Source organism: Toxorhynchites rutilus, chromosome 1 (genome assembly GCF_029784135.1).
Source record: "Toxorhynchites rutilus septentrionalis strain SRP chromosome 1, ASM2978413v1, whole genome shotgun sequence".
Classification (NCBI taxonomy): Eukaryota; Metazoa; Arthropoda; class Insecta; order Diptera; family Culicidae; genus Toxorhynchites; species Toxorhynchites rutilus.
In genome coordinates, this window is record NC_073744.1 from 206,239,001 (window position 1) to 206,264,002 (window position 25,002).

General features: G+C 37.3%; 1 protein-coding gene across 13 annotated transcripts in view; it reads left to right on the top strand.

Annotated features, from left to right (window-relative positions):
* The window catches only part of LOC129769360 (uncharacterized), a 91,809-nt gene extending 68,335 nt beyond the window's left edge, over positions 1-23,474 (top strand). For all 13 annotated transcript variants that reach the window (XM_055771586.1, XM_055771670.1, XM_055771594.1 and 10 more), the window contains 7 exons: positions 23-197; positions 9,373-9,527; positions 9,619-9,716; positions 10,091-10,236; positions 17,310-17,419; positions 17,490-18,052; positions 18,113-23,474. In XM_055771586.1, coding sequence (XP_055627561.1) covers positions 23-197; positions 9,373-9,527; positions 9,619-9,716; positions 10,091-10,236; positions 17,310-17,419; positions 17,490-18,052; positions 18,113-18,572 — 1,707 coding nt within the window. In that variant the 3' untranslated portion in view covers positions 18,573-23,474. The remainder of the gene's footprint in view (positions 1-22; positions 198-9,372; positions 9,528-9,618; positions 9,717-10,090; positions 10,237-17,309; positions 17,420-17,489; positions 18,053-18,112) is intronic.
* The last annotated feature ends 1,528 nt before the right edge of the window (positions 23,475-25,002 follow it).

Genomic DNA, 25,002 nt, shown 5'->3' on the forward strand with positions numbered 1-25,002 from the left:
ACTTCGTTCTCTTCGTTGTCAGATCCGAGATGGTGCCCATGGTTTCTCGACGCTGATCGGCAAGTACTGCGGCACGACGTACCCGCCGATGATCACCTCAAAGGAGCGCTTCCTCTGGCTACACTTCCACTCAGACGAGAACATCGAATACAGCGGTTTTGTTGGCGTCTACGAATACGTGCCAAGGCCGACGTCATGTAAGTGTTCTGCTCTGTGGAGAAAACGTTCTAGGGTAAACTGGTATACTTTGGTTATTTCATGTTACCGTTCATGCTGAACCTCGATAACAATCTACAGCAAAATTAATTTATAATCCACTTTCATTTTAAAAAATCCTTTCCAAACCATGTCAAGTGACGACAATTAGTGCGATTACGACCAATTTGTCCAAACGATCCTGCTGAATAATGAATTGGAATTCCAAGACTAGGCAGCATATTCTATCTTCTTCCCCGAACCTATTCCAACCAATGCTGCTATGTGGCAGACGCGCGCGACAAAAAAAGTGTCTGTTTTATTTTCGTCTTAACGACACCGTTCCCACACCGGTAGCGGTCCAATAACGACGGGATACGGTAGGAGAAGCATTAATGATGGTTCTTTCCCAACCATTGCGAAAGCGCGCCGCTTGTTGATGATAATATTCAGTGAGGTGGTGGTCTGCGTTCATTCGCGGTAATTCATAATACCGCTCTGGCGGGGGGAGGAAGTGATGAATGGTGGAGAAAGGATTACTCACTTGAAACGGTCTGCTTGTGCACCGCGACACCTAGTCAAAAATGCATGCGAAGCCTTGCCGCTGAGCTTTATTTTATTTATGATTGGTAAAATGTTTTCAGTAATTTAATTGTAAATTTGGACAAAAAAAATTAACCTTGTTGTAAATAATGACAGTTGTTTGTGTTCGATTCGGCGTATTCATTAGCTGATTGCAAATTCAAATCCAATTCTCGAAATGGCACTCATCGAAAATTAAAAATCCTATACTCATTCACCATCAGTGAGAACGGAACATTCTCTCATTTTTAAACACTAAACTGAGTCGGAGTAATGAAATCATTTAAAAATGTAGTAATAAACTTTTCATGTGTTATAAGTTATAACTTACAACCGTGACCGGAATAAATCGTCGCAGAGAACAAACGCAACGCAACCCCTTAGAAAAAGTGTAGTAGGCTAGAAATATTGTGGCGCGGGAAAAACATCAATGGTATAAATGCCTTACATTTATATTATAATTTCATTTTCTCGTTTCGTTTTTCGAAATGTATTCTGAGGCCAGTGTGATTGGGACGAAGTCCCTATTTAATGAGGATAGGGAATTTAGGCGGTCCAAGCCGCCAAGATGACGCGCTCCGAGTCGACCGCCGATCCGCCGTCGGGAGCGGCGGTCCTCCGCACGCAAACCTGTGTTCCACTGATTGTCCGGTTAGTTTGAAACTGAGAGAGAGGAGCCAGCTCGCGTTTGTTGTGATGGCCCTTATGTCAGCGCGAACCAGTCTCGGTGAACCAAGGGGAAGTATTGAAATATGTAGAAAATTTTAACATAACATTTTATTGCAAGAAATTTTATGTGAAAATGATTTTGACGTCGGACTACATCTTTCATTTCTATACTGGGGTGTAAGTTCAAAGCTTTAAGAACGAGAGCGTTACATTAGAGAAACAGGATTTCGAGCATTGTTAGTTGATAGAAATGGTATGTTAACCGCTTCATTCGAAAGATAGCATGTCTAATGTTTGTTAGTTATTGATCCAAAAACTAGTTTCAATAGCTCAAAAATTGCTTTGAAAGCAAGCTATTGAAATCACAAAAATCTGTATAAGCAGGTGCCAGCTTGGAAATCCACTCAATTATGATTGTATAGCGAATGGATCATGTTATCGCTGATCAAGATTGATATGGTGAAGCTAATTATATCACACCTTTTAGTTTTGTGGACGAGACTGATTGGTTCACCTTCACTATCTGTTCGGGCGGTTCGAGATAAAAAAATATAAATATTGGTTTATTTTCATTTGTTCGAATTTAGGTCAAGTTATTTCATTTCAGAAAAACAAGCTCAAAATACGTAATTCATTGTTTCATATTTATATACAGTGCAGATGTAATGTAGACAAACTAAATGCGCAAACCATTATCAAAGCAGTGAAGCAATAAAACATCCGAGTAAACCTTCACCTTCAACATTAGCATGTTGATTGTTTGGTGCCAAGAGCAAAACTTCATCTCAAATGCTGTGAAAAACATCGTTTCCAAATTAATAATCCACAAATTTGTGTCTGCACCACCTTTCGCTGAACAGCTACAGTAATCCGAACCGAACCGGTAATGTTTTGACAGCGTAGTGATAGCAACCGCCGCAAAACGAAACATTCGAAACACCTTTTGTTTTCAATCGAAGAAAACGGCTCTCGCCGCTGGAAAATGCCTTCTTCACGCCCAGCTTGACTTTTAATCCGGGAACCATGAATGAATTCGCGAAAACTAAATGAACGATCGGAAAAAGTCACAAATGAGCCGAAAACACCCATAAATTCACGCAAGATCTCATCCGGCAAAGGAATCATAAAAATTTGTTTGCTTATTATTTCGGATATTGTTTTAGAAATCATCGAAATAATTCTTCAGGACAACTATATCGAAATAGTCAGAAGTAAAAGAAACTTGTTTGAGTGGGCCGATGCTGCTGGAAGCCATGATGTGGGCTGGCCTAGTACATCTTTCATTGTATCCCACATGATCAGTGTTCAAATTTTCGTTATCCCCCCATATATTCCTGTTAGACGTAGTCCTACGTCAAAAACCAAATCGAGGATAAAAACGCACAAATGTACTCACAAACAAAGATTCACGTCAAGTTTGAACACTTTTCTCATAGATGAATGACAACAACTTGCTTGATTGAAATTGTCCGATTTGAATTTTCTTGATAAGAAAGCGCAAAAAGAATAAGAAGAAAACAAACTATCTGTCATTCAGCTGGCTCCTCTCTCTCAGGTTTGAAACATAGGATACGATCCTTTAACAGTGGCGGCATACGTTTGTCCGTTTAATTTTTGTTTTGAAACACAATACCGCGCAACTATATTTCTAGCCTACTACACTTTTCCTGAGTGGTTGCTTCTGTTGCAGTTGTTTTCTGGGGCGATTTATTCCGAGAACCGTCAAATCAGGTATTCAAATGTTTCCAAACGTATAAATAAAATAGTCTTCTTCAAGATTCACAGTAGTTTTATATGATATTTTTAGTGATTCACAAGTTTTATAAAATCCACTTTCTATTGATGCCAATCGCCCCTCTTTTGAACTAACTTTAAATCAACCACCAGAGCTCTAAACGGTTAAAATTCATGAAAACTGGAAGAATTTCCTTTTTCCCATACATTTGTTCTGCCGATTTGTGTGCTAACCCTACCCGCATTTCGAATACTTATGAGTCGAACATTTCTGTACAGATCGGAAAGATGTTTGCATCAATTGATAGGATATAATCTACGCGTCTATCACAATTAATAAAATGTTATTTTTCATGAGATGAACAATTGAGTAACTGTAAAATCAAGCGTTATCTAAACGTCCTAACTGCTAAGTTTTGATTGGCCCGATTTACGGTTTCCCCAACACAGACTTCAAAATCGATGTACCTGTGGAAATCCGTTTTACAAATATACATGCAAGTCGGGGGTATTTTTGTTCCCACCAAGCTGCGATCCCTAACACGAACTTCAAAATCAATGTGCCTGGGGGAATCCGCTTTGCAAATACATGCAAGTCGGGGATTTTTTTTTTTTGGTGTTGAGTACTTTTGAATTCGCGTGTCGTTGTGCAGACCGGAATATGTTACCCAAAACGTACTTTTAAACTGCGAAAATCTTCATTTCGCTGGTGGTGCTTGAAAAATTTATCATGCTCTCTGATGAAAATCATCCCGGAGAGTAAACCATTGCACGCAAAAAATGTTGATATTTGATCGTTCCTGTTCCTTTCTTTCAAGCTATTAAGCAGGAAGTTTGAGATATACACTGGCCAATATGCTGCAAGGATCTCGAACGGATCACTCATCGCACTATGATCGACCGGGAACAGGTCATTCTCCGTGTAATTTCTAAACGCCACCGAAACTGTGAACGACAATGGCAGCGAGGAGCAACAGCACGAATGCCGAAAATAACTTTAAAAATTCATAATTCTAAAATGAACATTTCAGATCGTTATTACCTGCCGAAGGAGAACGATAATCACTCATATTGAATGCGCTTTACGGTTTCCGTTCTATGTTTCTGAGAAATAAACAATTTCCCCCTTCAAAACCTAAAACTTCAAAACACTGCACAGAAAGACATCAAGGTGAATAAATAAGGAGATTTACTTTATAACGCAAGGTGGCTGAAACAAGGTAGGCAAATAGGAGGAAGAAGCTATCCTGCCAATGTTTGTATAGGAGACGTAAGCGACAAAATGAACAAAATCGACCTTTTCGCCGTTTTGCATTGTACGCAGTGTAATACGTTTGCTCAACATGCAAACAAACATTTTTTGTTCGAAAACATTCGAGCAATTTTGGAAAAACGTTTGCGAAAAATCACTTTCCGCATAACAGACGTAGTTCCATACAGCTTTCATACATCGTTCGAAAATCAACAATTATCAGTATTATGTGCTATAAGCTAAATATACATTTGAATCACATTCTTTGTAGAGTGCAAACATGCCAGTCACGATAGTGTCTTATTACTTAGTGTTTCCTAGTTGATGAATATAAGAAGCCATTGAAACACTGCTCATATAATTACTGTTTTCTGTACACTGCACTGCGATGAACAAAGAGAAGCAATTGTGTTTTTAATGTAATAATTTACCTAAATTTCTGCATTAGAATCTAAAATAATGAAACGATCAGATCAATAGTAAAATTAAAATAATATTTGATCTTAGCATTATAACTCATCGGATTCGATATCGAACTATTCCACATACTCAGCATTTACTCATACCGTTGGTGTAAGTCACTCCACCATCTTTATGCAATTGATCGTGATATCGATAAATGTTGCTAAAATTACCAACATTGCAGATTGCCTTTACAAATTCAATTAATTGGAGAAAAAACACGAACCTGCTGTTCATATCATATCCCAGAGTATCCAGGGAAAAAAGTACTATCATAGACTCACAACAATTCCAGAGCACCTTTTCCAGACTAGATTTCTTCCAAACCATTTCGATTTTATCCAATAACAACTGAAACTACCGACGGAGACGTTTTGACTATTATCGGAAATGTAAATACTAACGCTATAGACAGAGTAGCCTGGTGATCACGTCTGATTGTCCGATATAAAATATAACTTATAAAACTTCAGCAAGGTTTGTTTACACAGTCCTGTCATTTTGGTTGAACAACTGTCAGTTTATGTTCAATTGGAGTTGATTATAACGATTAAAATGTTCTCCAGCTAACTAACTGGAAAGGATGGCATAACGCGCGAATCATTGATCCTAAGTGGAAGAGTTCCAATATAATGTTACTGAAAGTATGTTATGTGTTTCCACTTATCTAATTATGGGAATTCTTTCACTACAACGCAACTAACTGTCAGGGTTGCCAACCATATTTTTTAAAAATCGATAAAAATGTCGATTTTTGGGAAAACAAAAACATAATTTTCAATCAAAGCATTATAATTTAATTTTGTATTCATAATTCTGTTCCAAAATCTTTCGCCATCTTTCACATAGCTTAGATATTCTATCCTTCCAGAAATTGGTTGTTTCCTCGTCGAAAACTGCTGCGAACCATACATGTGAGAAACAGGTTGCTTGGTAGTAGCTCATAATACAGAATCCATTCCAAATTCCACCAGAATCAGGGAGCGTACTAAAAAGTCTTGGAAATCCTGAAAAATCTGGAAGGTTGGCATCTCTGCTGATAGTACATATATAGCAAACAAGAGTGTTCCACAATTAGAGATGTCTAAATTTTTCGTTTATTCGATTATCGATAAATCGTTGGGCCATTTTTAAATATTAGATTCATTCGAATAATTGTCTTTAAGTATTCGATTAATCGAGCGAATATATATTTCTTGTAATCAAAATGAACAGACATTTATGATAAAAAGGATTATGATGTCATAATTTTAAAAGTTATATTTTTTATATATAATTTCAAAATAAACATGGTGCAGAATAATGGGTTTTGGATGAAATAATATTTCAGTATATTGATAAATTTACCATTTCATGATTTCTTGCGGATGTTGAAAAAAGAGCACATCACGAAAATAATGCAGAATAGTTTTATTGCACCAACATGGATTTGTTTGAAAATTTCTGCTTGGTCCCTATACCTACTAGTTCAAAGGAAGTATATTTATTGAATCATTGACCACTAGTATGGTATATTTTCCTTGGCACTTTGAATTTGAATACTACCACTTTAGTACGGGAGCTTAGACCACCTCCTTCAATTCCGCCTTCTACTTCTGCAGACGCAGAACTCTTCTTCCCAGTCTCTTCCACCACCAGGGAATTATTCTTATGCTTCAACCGTAAATGGTTTAGCATATTCGATAAATTTCGACAAAACACCATAACGGTTAAACAAATTTTGCACTGTATTTTTTGAAAAAATGGGTACCTTTTTATTAATCACGATTACTGTGATAATTATTCGATGTATTCATATTTAGATTTTTCATTATTCGATACAAAATTACTCGATTAAAATGATAAATATTCGATTATTTGTATTAATCGAACGATTAAACGACGTCTCTATCCACAATAAACAAACCAATGGACACTGGCGGCTCAAAGCAAAAGAGGGATCCTACGCTATTGATATAATATTGAATAATGGGAAAAAAAAGCGAGATCGGAACGCGAACCAAATTTTTGCATGAACTCTAAGGTGAGAATTCTATCAGCAGCAATACATGCTAGTAAACATGTACAAATATTTGTTTGTCTAGGAAATGTAACGTATTTTAATATGAATATTCCGATGGGTATTTTTCTGAGATAGTCAATCAGTTCTATAAAACATTGAAAACATCTAGTTTAGGAATGTATCCTGAGCTCTTGAAATAACTAGCCGCAACTAACGATGATCATCTATACTGAGTGTGCATATCCAAGTGGATCACTGCGGCGTAGAAGATCCATCCGTCCCTCTGCCGATTTCTTAGCAAGATTTGTTTGCCTTTATACTACACTAAATCGGAACTCAACACATAGTAAATATTGATGATTGCAACCAAGGAGCTGGAATTGACAGGTGATTCGTTTTCGACAGTATGAGGATAAGGTATGGAAGATGTGAGAGGGAATGAAAAATGACAGCGACTATTTTTGTTTACAAACATTGATTACGGAATACTTCAGCGTGGAAAACATTGTTGTGTTAAACAAAGTATGTAAACAACAGTAAGCCTTTTGAAACTAATACTCAATATCTACATACGGAAACATCATTAATGCAACGAACGCACATTATTTTATTTATTTTTAGACGCCGCGATATAAATTCCAAACCAATCAGATAACACCGATCAACCAGGGGTGACATTGCGAATTTCGAAACGAGTGTTTTTTGTTCGTTTCGACCACTTTGACTTAGCTTTGTTTACGAACCCAAAAATGTTACATTTCTCTACGAGACAAATTTTGTTCTAAATCTAGTTCACTGAAAATATTAACTTGGAAAAGATACATAATACTAACACCAATTCGATTTGAGTTTGAATTTTCTCGAACGAGTTACTCGTTTCGAAATGCGCAATGGGTCTAATTTTTATGCTACGGAGCTTTTTCTTCGCACCAATACTTATATACGCTGGGCCGGATTCAACCGAACCAGCTGTAGTGTATCACAACCTGCATTATCAGTTTATTCTCCAGCTGAAGCAACAGTCGCCGGGAAATGACATGCCCGAATATCCACGGATGAATAGCGTAACGCTGCGTTCACTCAATTGTAATGGATATTCAGGTCTCTTTTGTTGTCCTCTTCCTCGGAAAACTCTAGTTTCACGATTGGCCGCTGTCAATTTGAACTCGAGTAATGGCTAGTGATCCCCGATAATAGTTCTATTGATCGATTAATCGAATACTTCTTACAGAAATCGATTATTAATCGAACGAATACTATACAACCAATAATCGAAGCGAACAAATAATTTATGTTGATTAATCGATCCAAACCCAGAGAGAAAAAAACCTACGGCCGCTGCAGATTTATCCTGAAAATCAATCATTTTCCTTGAATCTCCCCTAAGTTCGTAAACGATACTCAAAGGCGTCAACGCGAATTAAGCTTCGTTTACGACTTTAGGGGAGCGTAAAAGATAATAATTAATTTTCAGGCGGAATGAACACTTTTTTAAATCCTTATGGCTTTCTAGCAAATGAGAAATATTAGTCTAACTAATTATTTCTCTGAGTGTGACGATTAATCGATTAATCGATTATTCGGGGCGATTAATCGTATCGAATAACAAACTGCTGGAAACTATTCGATTAGCTGATGAACGATTAATTTCAAAAATCGGAGATCACTAGTAATGGCTGAAAATCAATTCCGCCTTGATTGCAACCAATATGAGGGCTCTACCAACACCAAGAAAATCACAATTATTCATTACACCATTACACCTACACCAGCCTACTCAGCTTGAATGAACCAGTTCTGGGTGATTTGACCGGTTTATTGACACTGTCCAAGCAGGCATCACCTCGAAAAATAGGAAAATTGGTAGATGATTGTATGTTAATATTGTTTCTGTAAGTTTGAAGACGAATCTTCGGAATATTTAATGTGTCAATGCAGTGTATTGATTCGGTGAGAGCTGTGGATTCTTGGAAAGAGTGTTTTTACGCCAAGCGAGATATGGTCTGCTGAACCATGAGGAACTTCATACAGGAAGTCATACCTCCATTAGAGGATACAAAGTCCTAGTGCGATTATCACCTATTCTCTTAGTAATCCAACAAACTGACTGACTGAACACTGTACCGATTAACGATCTCACATTTTTTTTACAATTACCATAGAAAGTGTGTGAAAGTTTGTGTATCGTTTCAAGTCATTTTGATCTTCAATGCCAACCGTTACCATATTTTATAGCCCATATATTCGGCCCCATTTTGTGGACTACTTCTTTACATTTTCTGCACAAGTCAATAATCTTAACAACGAATAAGACTCCATCAAATATCCCCACCTCCTTCTTCTGTCCTTTCGTCAATTTCTCAAGCAGTGAAAAAGCAGATTATGCTAGCACAATCAATAATAGGTGAAAATGGCTTCTCCACAGTGACATTCATATTACGGCTTTGGTTCTTATTCTCAAATCTCTGTCTTGCAGCCATCTACGATGACGAGGGTTGCCGGATCGAGGTGTCCGGGATGGAGGGTTATGTCAACCGAAGCGACGTGCCTCGAGAAAAGCTGCAGACCGTCGTCGAGCACGGGCTGTCCCTTGATTGCATGTGGGTGATCACGGTTTCAGACGGATGGAAGGTCAGTATTGAAAAATCCACAACCACCTCTGAACTCTGCTCTGGATGTTTTCCTTTATTTATTTCTTTTTCTTATCCGCATGAAAACACAGATTCAGCTTTCGTTCCTTCTGTTCAAACTGGAGAGGCCAAACGACTGTGAGAGCAATTTTGTGGACGTGTTTACCGAACGGACCGATCTGCCGTCGAGGTGAGTTTTGTTGCTGCTCCATCTTGTAGGGTCAATCGAAGAATAACGAAATGTTATCCAATGTTTACGACTATGCGCCATATCCATGAATCCCATGGAGGCGCACGATGACGCGAGATAAAAGTCATGCAATCGTAAAAAGACATTCGTTCTTATGGAGGCGTGCGGACGAATAAAACATAACATGATTCCATCGAGACAACGCTGCATTTCGCTTCTCGTGGAGACGAGTGGTGATTTAGCGCTCCATGGAGAATTTTATCATCGGTTGTTTATTCGACAGAAATTAATGCGCCTCCAAGGAACGAATTTATCGTGGTGATGCGTTTTAATGGTTAACCTAACCTTTTTTTCTTTTTTTTCTTACTCCGCAGACTGAAAAACTTTTGCGGTTCCATTGCCGATTCGGTAGTGTCCAAATCAAACGTGCTGCACATTCGATTCTACGCCGAAGCAGCTGCCATCAATTCCACCTTCTCGATACTGTTCACTGCATTTAGGGAAAAAGCTGCCGGCGAAGGTACGTGTTTGTGGTATCGATTTTTAGTTTCGTTGGATAATGCTTAACACAAACTCGGATGGAAACTTGTTCATTGGCTTGGGAGCTAACCACACAGGGGGAAAGATTTGAGGAGGGACAGGGATCGCTATCGATGCTGCAGGCTATTTGAAATATGAATTAGCTTGCAAAAATTGTTTTGAATTTCGTTTCTGATCAATATCATCTTAACAGTCTATCTCTTCATTGAAAATGAAAGTATTATTTTACAGATTTTATATGTTCTAGCCCAATGAGGTACATATAGAGGTGAAGCAGTAGGCGAAGTTTATCTGTATTGGCAAGCCAAATATCGTGTCGTAATTATTTGCGTTCAATATGGAATGTATATGGAAGAAACAAAACAATGTTGAAAATACTCACGGTTGCATGATAATTTGAGCCAAAATTATCATGAAATCATTCAACTGGTTGTTTTTTTAACAGATGACAATTATATCGTGGCTTATTTCGATTATTCATGAGGTAAAAAGATCCAGAGAGCAGTCGTATGCTTAGTTCTCGAAAGCAGTAACATTTTCAGTGAAATTTTGATTAATTGGCGATTATGACACTGAGAGCCTTCGAAACATCAACATCATAACGGTAAAATAATGAAACTTCGTTTGTTTCTATGAAAGTGGGGAGTGAAAATGGCACATGGAAATATCACTTTTATCCGTCTTTTTCGACGTCATTTCACAAATATTCACTTCACGCTATCACATAAGCCTCATATTCAGCGGGAGCTCTACAAAAATTTACGTTTTTAATTGATAAATTATTTCCTGAAAATAACATTTTTACACGGATGTGGTGGGCAATCAAAGATAAACACAATGACTGAAGTCACTATTTGTGAAATAGTTATGGCAGCGCATGCTATGTCGTTCGAAACTCGACCATCTTCATTACCTTTTTTCCAGGACATTTTAGAAATCCATTGATCAGTATTTGGCCTATTTTTTTATCTAATCTGTTTGTTTTATTAAGCTTATTTAGAAATTCATCTGTGACAGCCAAATTTATTCGTGTACATTTTTATCTTAAGATAATTTTTGCTGTATATTACACTGTTGCTATTTTTAGGCGTAAAAGTATTCCTATCTATCGGTAAACAATTGTTTTATCTATTACACAATAGCCATTCAGGCGTAATAGTATTCCTATTCTATCGATACACATGTCACCTTTTTTGCGTCTGAATGTACCTATTATTCGATTGTTCACAGTTGGACTGTTCACAGAAGTGGAGCGAAATCTAGTTTTGAAATCATTGCACCTCCATTTTCAAAACGTCACTTAACGAGTGTAGTATCCCAGGCAGCGTTGATTTAAAATATCTCTTCAAAGTTGGATGACCTGCGGCGGCCATGTCTTCTAGCCAGCTCACGGCTATTTGCTCTTCCAGTGGATAACAGTGCAGTGCGTTTTGCAGCAGCATCTCGGCGATTTCCAGAGTTTTTTTTTTATTATTGTACAACGTAGTTACAGGAAATATATGCATCTTTGCTGCAGTTCGGAGACCTTTCGTCATTCAGACCCATCTTTATAGATTTACTTCAGGAATCCGGTTTTTGTTTTTTTTCTATCCCATTTGTTTATTTTACTTAGGCTCATTTAGCAATTCAGCTGTAACAGAGCTGAATTTATTCGTTTCAATTTTTGTCTTATCGATAAAATGTAGTGAATTACATACAATATCGCTTTTTCGGGGTTAGAGTATTACTCTCTTATCGCTAACATGTTGTAATTTTTTTCGCCGTAAGAATATTCCTATTGTTAGAATGTTCGCAGTTGTACCGTACACAGCGGGCCAGTTGACATGATGCTTCCAATGTTGTGTTATTAATAGCAGCAGAGCGTGTGTGAAAGGTGAGAGACTAGGATCACCGTCACATGATGATTGTTGCATTGACGTAGTAGCTAGAATGACACACAAAGATGGTCAATTGAGCACCCTGAGTTTTGACCTCATGGTCGTTCGCTTAGCAGTGGATACGTGAATAATTGGACTAAAAAGACCCCCTGGGAATCCGGTTTTTTATTGTCGTTTATGTTGAAAACATAATAAAAAAACAATTTTACTCTCGTTGGTTTGCGTTTGTGGCCTACGATTTGCGAGGAAAGGGCTCACAAATATTTGTTTACAGAAGAACCTAACTTTTCTATTGTCACTCTAGAGCTGGAATGTCATTTTAGTCAAATTATTGAACTATTTCTGTATTTCTGTATTCCTGAAAATGATGTGTTTTAACATCTACTGTTCGGAATTTGACATGCGTTGAAACCTGAATCATATTACGAATACTACTTTGATACTAATCATAATGAAGATTTCTTAATTTAAAAAAGGTCAATTTTTCACCCATTTATAGTTCACAGTGGAACTTTTGCTTTCCAACATACATACATCATTATTATTAGTAGCAAAAAGCAAAAACTAGCACTAGCAAAAAAAAAAAAGTCCAAACGATGCCAAACAAAGATGGAACCAAGGCCGGCTGAAATGTAAGGCTGTTTACACGACCACGCACTTTCATATAGAAACTGGTTTTGTTGCATAAACGCGTGAGAATTATTAAATGTATACATGGAAAGTGTTTTCTAAGAGTAAAAAGTAGAGCATAAACGTGAACCTGTAATCTTTTCACGACGGGGGCCGTATAATAAAAACACGGCCCCCGTCGAGAAAAGGTTACAGGTTCACGTTTATGCTCTACTTTTAACTCCTAGAAAACACTTTCCATGTATACATTTAATAATTCTCACGCGCTTATGCAACAAAACCAGTTTCTATGTGAATGTGTGTAATATGTGGCAAAGTATGCGAAAAGGGTTAATGCGTGCTTATTTGCAACTCTTATATTGCTATGGCATACATATTAGTGATGAAACGGATGGTAGTTCGGCCAGATACCGAATACCGAATATCCGGCGGCCGGATATTCGGCTCTTTAGGAGATGATTCAAATTATGCATTAATTAGCGTCATTTATTAATACACTTATCCCCGTTTTTACACGGTACTTGTTTTACACGATTTCGCTTTTGCACGGTTTGTGAAATAACAAATTTTGAAAAACTTGAAGAATGTATATATGTAGTTCATATGAAAACAAGTAAAATAGGATCATAGTTTTGACTACGAGTGCGATTTTATATTCCAAAATTGGCAGGATATCAATTTACTAGCATTTTTGGAGTCTTGATGTGTGATTCGTGTCAATTTTTCAAGCTCTTAGAATCCCAGGAATATGTACAAAAATTAAAAGTAAAGGAAAGTGATGTCTTCGGCTTTCGGCTGAAAATCTTTTTAATAAATTTAATGATAAATAAAGCAAAACAAATCTACGCAGCTATTAATTGAATCTTTCATCACTAAGTCTAAAATCGAATCTGAGATCTTCCCGAATTCGTCGACTGTTGAACCAGAATCGCATCAGGAATGCTCAAGTGATAAGGATGACTTTATACTAATCAGAATAAAAAGACTGGTGATTTCTAAAATTGGTGATAGCGAATAAACTTATTACAATTTAGTTTCTTGAAGAATTCTTTGTTTTATTTGTAGCTAGAATTTATAATAAATTCCATAAGTAGATTTTTATAATTGTTTTACTTGAATAAATGATTAAATTGAGCATATATCGAGAGTTTATTTCGTTTTACACGGTTTTACATAGCAAAATTGGAGATTTCATTCTACACGGTTTTATCGGGAACCTATCTTCAGTGTAAACCGAAGGATAGGCGTACTTAGTTGAGATTTCTCAAGCCAAATAACACGCCTTGAATGTATTTCGTGGCAAGCTCTAGAATACGCGTGACTACAGCGCAAGTCGAAGGAAATTTCTTTGGCGAAAAATCCCCCGGCCAGAACGGAAATCGAACCCGAACACCCGGCATGATAATGTGAGACACTAACCACTCGGCCATGGGTGCACACCATCATCGTATTTTACCACTGGTTAATTTTAAATACTATTAATAAATTAATGTTACGAGTTAATATTAATTCGATTTTGAAAAAAAAAAAGTGCATTTCTGTAATCAAACCTTATTTTTAATTATGTATGATTTATATCAATGAGTTTTTCTGTTGTGATTTATCCTGTGAAATTTTGAAAATCGTTTTTTTTCGATTCCAAATGACTTAAAAATGCTAAACCATCGAGATCTGGTATCAAAAAAAAATGGCCGAAATCGACTTTCTGGGACTTATTATAGGAGGTTATGTCCAAGATACGACCGCATTGATGACGTAGAACTACGCTGTTATTTTTTATAAGTCGCTTGTTTATACCTTCGGATATTATTCTACAATGCTGTGAAGTTTTAGAAACAACTGCTTAGTAGAATAATCTCTGAAATGGTTTGAAATGGTTGACGATAATTGATTGATGATTCATTCTTGCCCTCGCAAAACAATACACTAGCTGATCGCATGTCGCAATTTATTTCATGTCAATGCATTGAAAATTTACCTCGAACGCTATTCCGGTGGCCTTTTTCGCAATTGTCATAAACTCGGCTACAGTCGATTATATACATGTTGCACCAGCACCATTATTCCACATCTCATAACTACATCAATATATCTTTGGCACCGCATGGAAACAACAACAATGACAACACTTGCAAGTATCAAATATCATGTTATAGAATTAATGGAAAATGTTTATATATACTTGTAACAATACAGATAGGAGTTTTGCTCCTTTAAACTTATGTAACTGAGCCTGTAAAAATAAACGATTTATTAAAAAAAAAATCATGTTACATGTTATTTAGTATCGCCTCAAAGCAATCGCACCTCTAGGCATCGTTCGTACAACGTAAACCAAGCGCCAAACAAGCGTTCGCCATAGCATGCATACAGAGCCATACATTGGTGGCTTGAAACTACTAGGAATATAAACACTTTGCATCATTTTGCGCTATTCTCAAAAGATAAGCTCCTTATAATATTACTGGCCTCTAAAAAAAGCATTACTTTCTCATGCTCGAGAGAAGCACAGCTGTCACCCTTAGTGGAGGAAGTTTTGCTACTGGCAAGCGAAACCTAATCACATACAAAATTCAAGAACGACATTTGCTTTCTTGGTGACTAAACAAGCGAAATAAACTCTTTTTGTTAATAACAACCTCGAAAACAGTAGCAATACTTCATTATGATCAATATTAGTGCAAATGCAATCCTAGTTGAAGGCAGTTTTGCGACTGGCACGCGAACCCAAATAACTTAGAACATTCCAGTAAGACATTCAAGATACTTGGTATTCCCCAAATTATTTTTGGCGCACAATATTAACGCCTGCTTCGCCATAACGTCAGTTTAATGAATTGATGCATTCTCAAAGGCACCAACGAACCCTTATGATGACGGAAAACAGACAATGTTAACTGCTTGGAAAAAAACTGAATTATGCCACACAGCTTGTACTCTGCTGTAGCACCCATCGATGCGAATTCGCTGATGAGCGACCGCTTTTCAAGAGCGACCGCCTTCACCACCTGCGGGGGGAGCTTGATTTTGGTTGCTGTCTGGGTAACAGCGTTTACATTTTCGACCGACGCGCCGAAATCGCCTACTTCGCTGTTGTTCGATGCGGTGTCACTCACGAAGGCTCGGTTCAGTGCGAGCGCCTTTCACTGCATCAACATCGCGTGCATCATTGGATGACGCTTGCCTCGAAATTTTATTCCCCTTGGCAATGCGTTCGTTTTTTGCAGGGCTCGAGCCTGCCTTCCTCTTCCTTGCCGAATGAAAGTTTGCCTCAGCGAGATCCACTGTTTATACTCTAGGGCAAGTATTCCCCTTCATTCTTCTACTTTTCCTTTGTTCACGGAGACTTTAAATCCTACGATTTCCCCTCCGTTGGTCGTCGATAGGTTGCTCGTTATTGGCATCTCTGTTCGGGAAAGCACACAAATGAACAGAACAAATGTATGGGAAAATGGAAACGCTTAAAGTTTTCATGAATTTTAACCATTTAAAAACCAGGGGATTCTAATGTATAGCATATTAAACAAATCTTACGGAATTTCCGATTCGTTTAGTATGTAAATCGCCAAAATCCGTTCGCGGCAAAAATAGTTATTAACGTTAACTTTATTTCATAAAAACGTGACCTGTTTTCTGATTTGGCACCCTTAATGAAAGACGTAGTTCTACGTCAAAAATACTGTTTAGTGTGGTTTTCATCCCAGAGCAGTGATTGAGCCATATATCCTCGATGAGAACGACCGTCATGTTACCGTCAATGGAGAGCGCTATCGCGATATGTTGAGAGACTATTTTTGGCCAGATTTGGAAGATATTCACATCAATGATATTTTAGTTTATTTTGATAATCATATAGGTTTCAACAAGACGTTATAATGCATCTATTGAGTAGTAAGTTTGGTGAATGGGTTATTTCGAAAAATTGACCTGTCGATTGGCCACCTCGTTCATGCGATTTGACGCCATTGGAGTTCTTTTTATGGGGCTACGTCACGTCACTGGTCTATGCTAACAAGCCAGCAACTTTAGAAGAGCTCAGAGACAACATCCAACGCGAAATTCGCAACATTTCGGCTGAAATTTGTGGCCGAGTAGTCGAAAATTGGTTCCAACGGATCGATCGCTGTAGACGGGCTTCCTTCTTCAAAATTTATTCATCAAGGCGACCCAAATCACTGCAATGAATGGTATATTTCAAAACAAAAATTAACCGGGCAAACGGGATTCTCAAAGATCCCCTGGGGATCGATATCGAAAATAGTTTGAGAGTCCCTGCACTTGGCAAACGTATGCCGTCCGACGCTCGCTAAAGCTTGGTCGAACCTTGCTAAAAGATTGTATCCTATGTTTCAAACTAACCCGGTAATCAGTGGAACGCAGGTTTGTGTGCGAGGGACCGCCGCTTCTGACGGCGGGTCGGCGGTCGACTCGGATCCCTTGCCTACTTGTCTTTCTTTACAATGATCAACAACATTTATTGTTGTCTCATTCTCTAGAGGCCGCACAGACTGCTTCTGTTGATGATAACAAACTCATTTTCTTATAGTTTGCGATGATGACGAATACGATTGTGAGGATGCCACTTGTATTTCCTCCGATTTACGGTGCAACGGGCGTATCAATTGTCGCTTTCGCTGGGACGAAGACGAATGCCAGGTACGTAAACTTTTTCTCACGTATGAATTGGTTATACATCGTCTGTTCATTAACTGTTCGATTTACACAGAAAGCTAACCCCACTCAGTCGGAACACGTGACGATCATTATGGTTGTGTTCGTTATCATCTTCGGCTGCATGGTGATTGCGTTTGTCATTAAAATTGTGCGCAAGATTATGCGAGATCACAAGATCATCCGGGAGCATATCCGCCAATCGAGGGAGAGCAAACTGAACGAGCTGGGCAGACACTCGACGAAGAAACCGGTTGATTTGGATATCACAAAGTTTCCACCGCCAGCATTTGATAAGGAACCAATCAACGTGTTGGAGAATACTGCCAATAGCTATTACCGAGAAATGATGTCACCCTCGCTTGTGGGTGATGGAAGCGGCGGTAGTGGTGGCGGTGGTAGTGGGAGTGCCGTAAGTGGTGGACGCGGAACTGATGGAAGTGCGGGAGGAATTGGTAGCCATATGTTTAGTAGTAGTAGTAGAATAGATTTAAAAAATGATCCCAGTCGGAATCACGAAATTCAAGCCATTCTGAGAAGCAGCTATCACGAAGACCCTATGAGGGGAGCAATGGCTTTGAAGGACGCCGGGATGTGCGATATGGCTTGTCAAACTAGGTAAGATTCCCTGATTCAGCATTTTTTTCACAATTTTCTAATTATTAATTTCCATTTTAGGGAATCTTTGTTCCAACCAGTGTTCAAAAACAAGGTGACACAATCTCCCAATCCAAGCAATATACGTTTCTCTACGTTCGGATACGAAACACCTTCCCAACAGGGGCAACCTTCACCCACTCAACTTCCCTCGGTGGTACCACCTCCTCCAAAAATTAAACACCACCACCATCACCATCATCATCACCATGGTGGAGGGGGAGGAGGTACGCTTGATCGTAGTAAAGGGAACAAATTTGAAATGCAAGAGCTTGGCATAGCCGACGTGGCCGTCGGACCCGGTGAAAACGAAGAGCTGGAGAGGGATCTTCATGGGGGCATCCATTCCCATCACCATCATCACCATCATCCCCAGCATCAACAGCAAAAGGTAGTGCTGGAACGGGATCTCGATCCGCCAACGGTGACCGGTATTCGAAAGTCGGCGCCAGACGTAATTATTATGACGTCGTCACACTGATTTTAAGCAAACCGCTTTTGGGCGGAAACTTTGGAAAAAGGAAATTTTGTATTGTTCACTGTAAAATGAAGGAATTTATGTCCTCATTCTTATTTCGTAGAGAGCTTGTCGACGGTGGCAAACGCAAATTAGGGAATCGAAAAGAAGAGAAAAAAAAATTGTACATAAATGCTTACCGTTGAATTTTAGTTTGTTGATTCCTTTCAAACGGCTGATATACCGATTGAATTCGTATATCAGTAACATTGAAATAAATCGTTTTAATGTTTAAAAACAAAAGACATCCTTACTTCACGTATCAGTGCCAAAAGGTCAAACAATCAAAAACTGACGGTTTTCGCGCCAACTCGACCAGATGTTGGCATGACCCTCTTAGAAGTTAATCAAACTTTCTGGACGTGAAGACCAGTGTTGTAAACGGTCGACATTTCTCTCAACCATCACATACCGCCCTTGCTCAAGAGTTACGGCTCAATATGTATTGCGAATGTAACCAAGAATGCATTGCTCGGTTCTAACAGTCACATCAGAAATAAACACACAGCCGCAAACACGACTATCAATTGAACGTTTATATGTTTTCTCTTTCTGTCGACCGTACCCAGAAGAGCGATGAAAATATGCTGTTTCCATTCTACCATTCGTGCTCATAACCATCCCTCAATTCCGGCTAATATGACTGTAGTTTTAATGTCATTTGACATCAAAACTGCAGTGGTGTGCATTCTTTTTCTCCCTTTATTCTGCATTCAAGCGTAGCTGCACATATACATCCACCTGCTCACTCACACATCCATACACGATGTATGGTATTCAGACGGATTGCTATATCAAAGCAACCGTCGAACTCTCCCTTATCAAGTGCGAATGTGTTCAATGAACGTTTTCAGTGGTGAGCGTTCCCCGTGAACACTGTTGTTTAATTACGGGGCGATGGATATCTAATGTATAGGACGAAAAAAAGCCGAAATGTCATATGACATTTTTAGTTCGACGGTTGTTTGACTGTTCATTTTATGATGTTCATTAATGACACAGCACATACGTCTCCATGAACAGTCATACGATGGTGACCATTAGCAACACTGGTGAAGACCTCACCTCATTAAGTAACTTGGCATACTTAGTTTTCCGAAAATTTCTCTAGACTAACATATGAAAAGGGCCAAATATTTCCGATCATTTCTATATAAACCTTTTTTACTCGAAAATGGTAAGTCCTACAAAAAAGTGATCTATGAAAGAGTTTTAGGAAAATGATTAAATTTTTAGAAAAAAAAAATACTGAAAAAATATTTTTTGAAATCCTACACTGAAAAAAATAGTTTTTAAAAACTAAAAGTCGATTCTCAAAATGGTCATCTCAGATTTTGATGAAATCGTAAATAAATATTTGCTCTACAACTCTTCTATACATTGCAACTTGTGCATATTTAAGACAAAAAAGTTTTTCTATATTTTATTGAAATTAAGTTTATTTCTTTTTTCAGTCCAGAAAGTCAACCCAGAATAAAAAAATAATAATAATGATAAAAATGTTTGATGAGTGTTTTAGAGGTCTTTATTTCAAATCAAATGTAATAAAACTTATGACATTTTTTGACCTTAAATTCATTTCTAATTCATCTGATCTTATACCATGTATATGATAACTTATATTCTAAGAGATACAATCATCATATATTTCCTATTTTTTCTTTTTATCTAACATTCTGAAGATTGTGGGATCATCTACTGAATTTGAAAACCTTTTAGCTGCGATTTTATTTTCATCTACAGGAATAAAGCAATTAAATTTTTGGGTTCCCGATATTGTTTTCGCGTGATTGAATAGTTCCTCAAGTTCACTTGTCTTTTTTGTATGCTGTTCTTTGGATACGTAACGAAAATTCAATTTCTAGATACATTTGTCATTTTGTTTAACTGCCCAATCATAAAACTCTAGTGCTGTATGGATTGTGTTTCCAAATAATCAATTCATCAATGTTAAAACCAAGGTGCCTCCATATATACCAGGTGAAACAATCATATGAAATGCACTTTCAGCCATATTGGAATTGCTGTCGGTATTGTTTACAAAAAGCATCAGAACGCTGCCGGCGGCTCTCTACAAACTGCTACGACGCTCTTTCGAACGATGCCTACTATGTTCGACTTTCGCGAATTTATGTGAAAAAGAAGGGATGATTTTGTAGAATTTCATTCTCATTTCCACTACTCTCGCATGTGAATATGCAATAATGGCGTATCCTAGCAATAACAAAACAAACAACCCCCGCTCCACAAACCGTAATCCCCTTCTGTTTGAAATGATGATGTTGCTTCACCTGTTCTACATTGATATAAGCGCCTTGGTTAAACCCAAACGATTAATTTGTGCCGTATTTTGTTGACAAAGTAGACAAACTCATAGAGCATGACTTTATTTACAAACAGTAGTCTGCTTTTTTGCGAAATTAAAAAAAAATCGTTGACGTAAGGAGAAATAATAGTAATTTCTGATTTTTCAGAGAATTATTCATTCATAATTCAAAATGCGGCACAGGGTCACAGCTGGAATAGCTCGCAAGCAACTATTCACGCATTTGAAATAAACTACAAAAAAGATGGTAAACAAGAAAACGTATGCTTTATAGTTATTTCAGAAGTTTTAATACACTGCACTGTGACTGTGCAGTTGTTTATAGAAAAATTGATAGAAATTGTCGGAAAAATACTCGATTATACTAAAATGACTTTCATGTCCGCTCCATCGGCAGCACACTACAAAAACAAACACAAATTCGCCAGTCTATGTAATTTCAAAAAAGTTTACGGACTAGAATCAGAATGGAATTTCTTTGCCACCTCCCACGAGAGGGACTCTGAAACGAATGGCAAAGAGAGCAAGTCTTGCCCAAAATTACGGAAACACAATCCAAACAGCACTTTGTGCTTTATGATTGGGCAGTTAAACAAAATGACAAATGTATCACGAAATTGAATTTCTGTAACGTATCCAAAGAACAGCATACAAAAAAGGCAAGTGAACTTGAGGAACTATTCAATCACGCGAAAACAATATCGGGAACCCAAAAATTTAATTGTTTTATTCCTGTAGATGAAAATAAAATGCAGCTACAAGGTTTTCAAATTCAGTAGTTGATCCCAAAACCTTCAGAATGTTAGATAAAATGAAAAAAAAAATAGGAAAGATATGATGATTGTATATCTTAGAATATAAGTTATCATGTACGTGGTATAAGATCAGATGAATCAAAAATGAATTTATTGTCAAAAAATGTCGTTAGTTTTATTACATTCGATTTGAAATAAAGACCTCTAAAAACTCATTAAACATTTTTATTATTTTTTTTTTTTTCATTTTGGTTGGCTTTCTGCACTGAAAAAAGAAATAAACTTAATTTCAATAAAATATAGAAAAAGTTATTGTTAGAAAAAAATTTTTGCCTGAAATATGCACAGGTTGCAATGTATGGAAGAGTTGTAGAGCACATATTTATCTACCATTCATCTACCATTTCACCAAAATCTGAGATGACCATCTTGAGAAAATCTACCTCTAGTTTTTAAGTTTCTAGTTTTTTTTTTCAGTGTAGGATTTCAAAAAATATGTTTCCAGTATTTTTTATTGAAAATTCAATTATTTTCCTAAAACTCTTCCATAGATCACTTTTTTGTAGGACTTACCATTTTCGGGTAAAAAAGATTTATAAAAAATGGTCAAACATATTTGGCTCTTTCCATATGTTAGTCTAGATAGATTTTTGGGAAAACTAAGTATGCCAAGTTACTTAATGAGGTAAGGTCTTCACGCCCAGGAAGTTTCATTGTGTTCTGAGAGGGTCATGCCAACATCTGGTCGAGTTGGCGCGAAATCCGTCAACTGTGTAATTTCTCCGAGCGGGCAAACCAACATCATTTCGTTTCATAGTTTATATAAATCAACATTCTTGTTGTCGAAATAATAGTAACTATTTAGGTAATTTGTATAAAATCGTTTTCTTCTCTTTGTTCATAAGATTGCTTTAGCAAAAATGTACTATATTTTTTGGAAAAAAAAACTAGAAAATTTCGGGTATTTATCACATTTAAAAAAACTGCAACTGCAAAATTATTTCAATCATAAAAGTCGACTAAAGTTGTGAAAAGGTTTTGTTCGGATGAAAAAAAGCAGAAAAAATTGAAGGGTAGATAGTTTTTTCGAAAGAGAAAAAAAAGGAGAATCCTGGTCAAATGTGTAGAGTTAGACAGAAGAATGGACGCCTTCACTTTGCTGTTACCGCCATTGCGAAGCGAAAAGCCTACTTGTAAGAAATGAAAATGTTGAAATGTAATGAAGGATATATAGGGGACCAAACCCACACATACTAAAAACAATATGAAGCTTGGCGGTGTTCAACGTTTATGGAAAGAGACAGTGAAAATGAACTTCAGTAGAAGTTGGAATGAGAACAATGCCAAGAAAACCGCAGTCACATCAGTTGATTGTTGTTGAAATTCTGGGCGTCTCCCACACAAAAACCCAAACACACACACATACGCAAGGAACACATACCGGTCTGAAGATTTATTTAGTCTAAGGAAAAGTGTAAACAGTTGTAAACAGCACAAAATAAGTGGACTGAGCAACAACAAAAAAGTTGATGTGGTAGTCGACCTATGCGTTTATACATAGAGAAAACAATGAAATGCAAGTTTTGTTGGAAGAGTGAGATGGGAGGCATCTCTGGTATAAAAAAAGTCCTTCATTTGTGAAAAGGATGAGAAGGGGCAGTGAAAACCAGTTTAAAAACATAAATGGTTGATTTAGATGAAATAGTAAATCCAAGCGAAAAAGGGAAAATCTGTACATTTTTATCAATGGATATTTATTAATAAAATAAGTGCACTGAAAATTAATACTTTCGTTTTCCATTTCTTCGCATATAATTAGTGTTTAAGTAGTGGGCTGAGTGGGCTTTTCGACCATTTCCATTGTCCCATTTTTTTATCAATTTGTACCGTATTTTGAGTATATAGTATAACTTTAGTGGTAAACCTACATCATCTAATGATGCCAATAAATGTTCGAAAGATCACTAATAGTAATTTATAGTAGTTTATTGACATCATTAGATGATGTATGTTTGCCACTAAAGTTGCTGTTAATTTTGATGATCTTATTAGAATCATCCAACACCAAAAGGAAGCAGTATTTTTGACTAGTGTGGTGCAAAGTGTTTTAAAAAAATATAGAGGCTTATTTCCAGGACAAGGCCGCATTGTCGACGCAGGACTGCGGAATTATTTCGCTTGTTTACCATTTCGGCTGGATGATCGAGGACATGCCACTTTGTTTGTCCCAATTGCAATCACCATAATAGTTTGGTCGGGTGAATATCGGAAATTCTATGCCCATTTATTTTATGAGAACAAGGGAAGGTCCGTGATTTCGAAACAAAAACCCATGTGGCTGCCGCAAGGAAACATAATTCTAAGGGACAAAATTGGAAGATATAGTTGGAAAGTTGGAAATTTCTGAAAATGTAAGAATAAGAACGGTCTGTGCACAAATATATCGTTGCTTCGCTTTGATTTAAAATTCCATCTCTACAAAATCATACCGTTTTGTCTCAAATTCCGAACACTTCGTTTTTGAATATATATATATATATATATATATATATATATATATATATATATATATATATATATATATATATATATATATATATATATATATATATATATATATATAAATGGATTTCTGTCTGTCTGTCTGTCTGTCTGATTCTTATGGACTTGGAAACTACTGAACCGATCAACATGAAAATTGGTATGTAGAGGTTTTTGAGGCCGGGGGAGCTTTTCGTGATAGTTTGAGACTCCTCCCCCTCTCTAAGGGGGGGCTGCCATACAAATGAAACACAAATTTCTGCATTACTCAAGAATTAATCAAGAAAACAAAACCAAATTTGGCATATGAAGGTTTTAGGGTGCAATAAATGTTTCTATGGTGGTTAGATACTCCTCCCCCCTCTCTTAGGGAGGGCTGCCATACAAATGAAACACAAATTTCTGCATTACTCGAGAATTAATCAAGCAAATGAAACAAAATTTGGCATGTGGAGGTTTTAGGGTGCAATAAATATTTCTCTGGTGGTTAGACACTCCACCCCTCTCTCTAAGGGGGAGCTGCCATAGAAAAGAAAGACAAATTTCTGCATAATTCGAAAACTAATCAAGGAAATGAAGCCGAATTTGGCATGTAAAGATTTTACCGGACACGAAACGTTTCTGTGGTGAATAGACACTCCGCCCCCCTCTCTAAGGGAGGGGTCTGCCTTTATTCTATCATATTTTTTGTATCAAACATTCATTCCATGTAACGGAGAAACATGTTATTTGCAAGTGGTTCAAAAATTGTGAACGAGAATTGTGGCTGAAA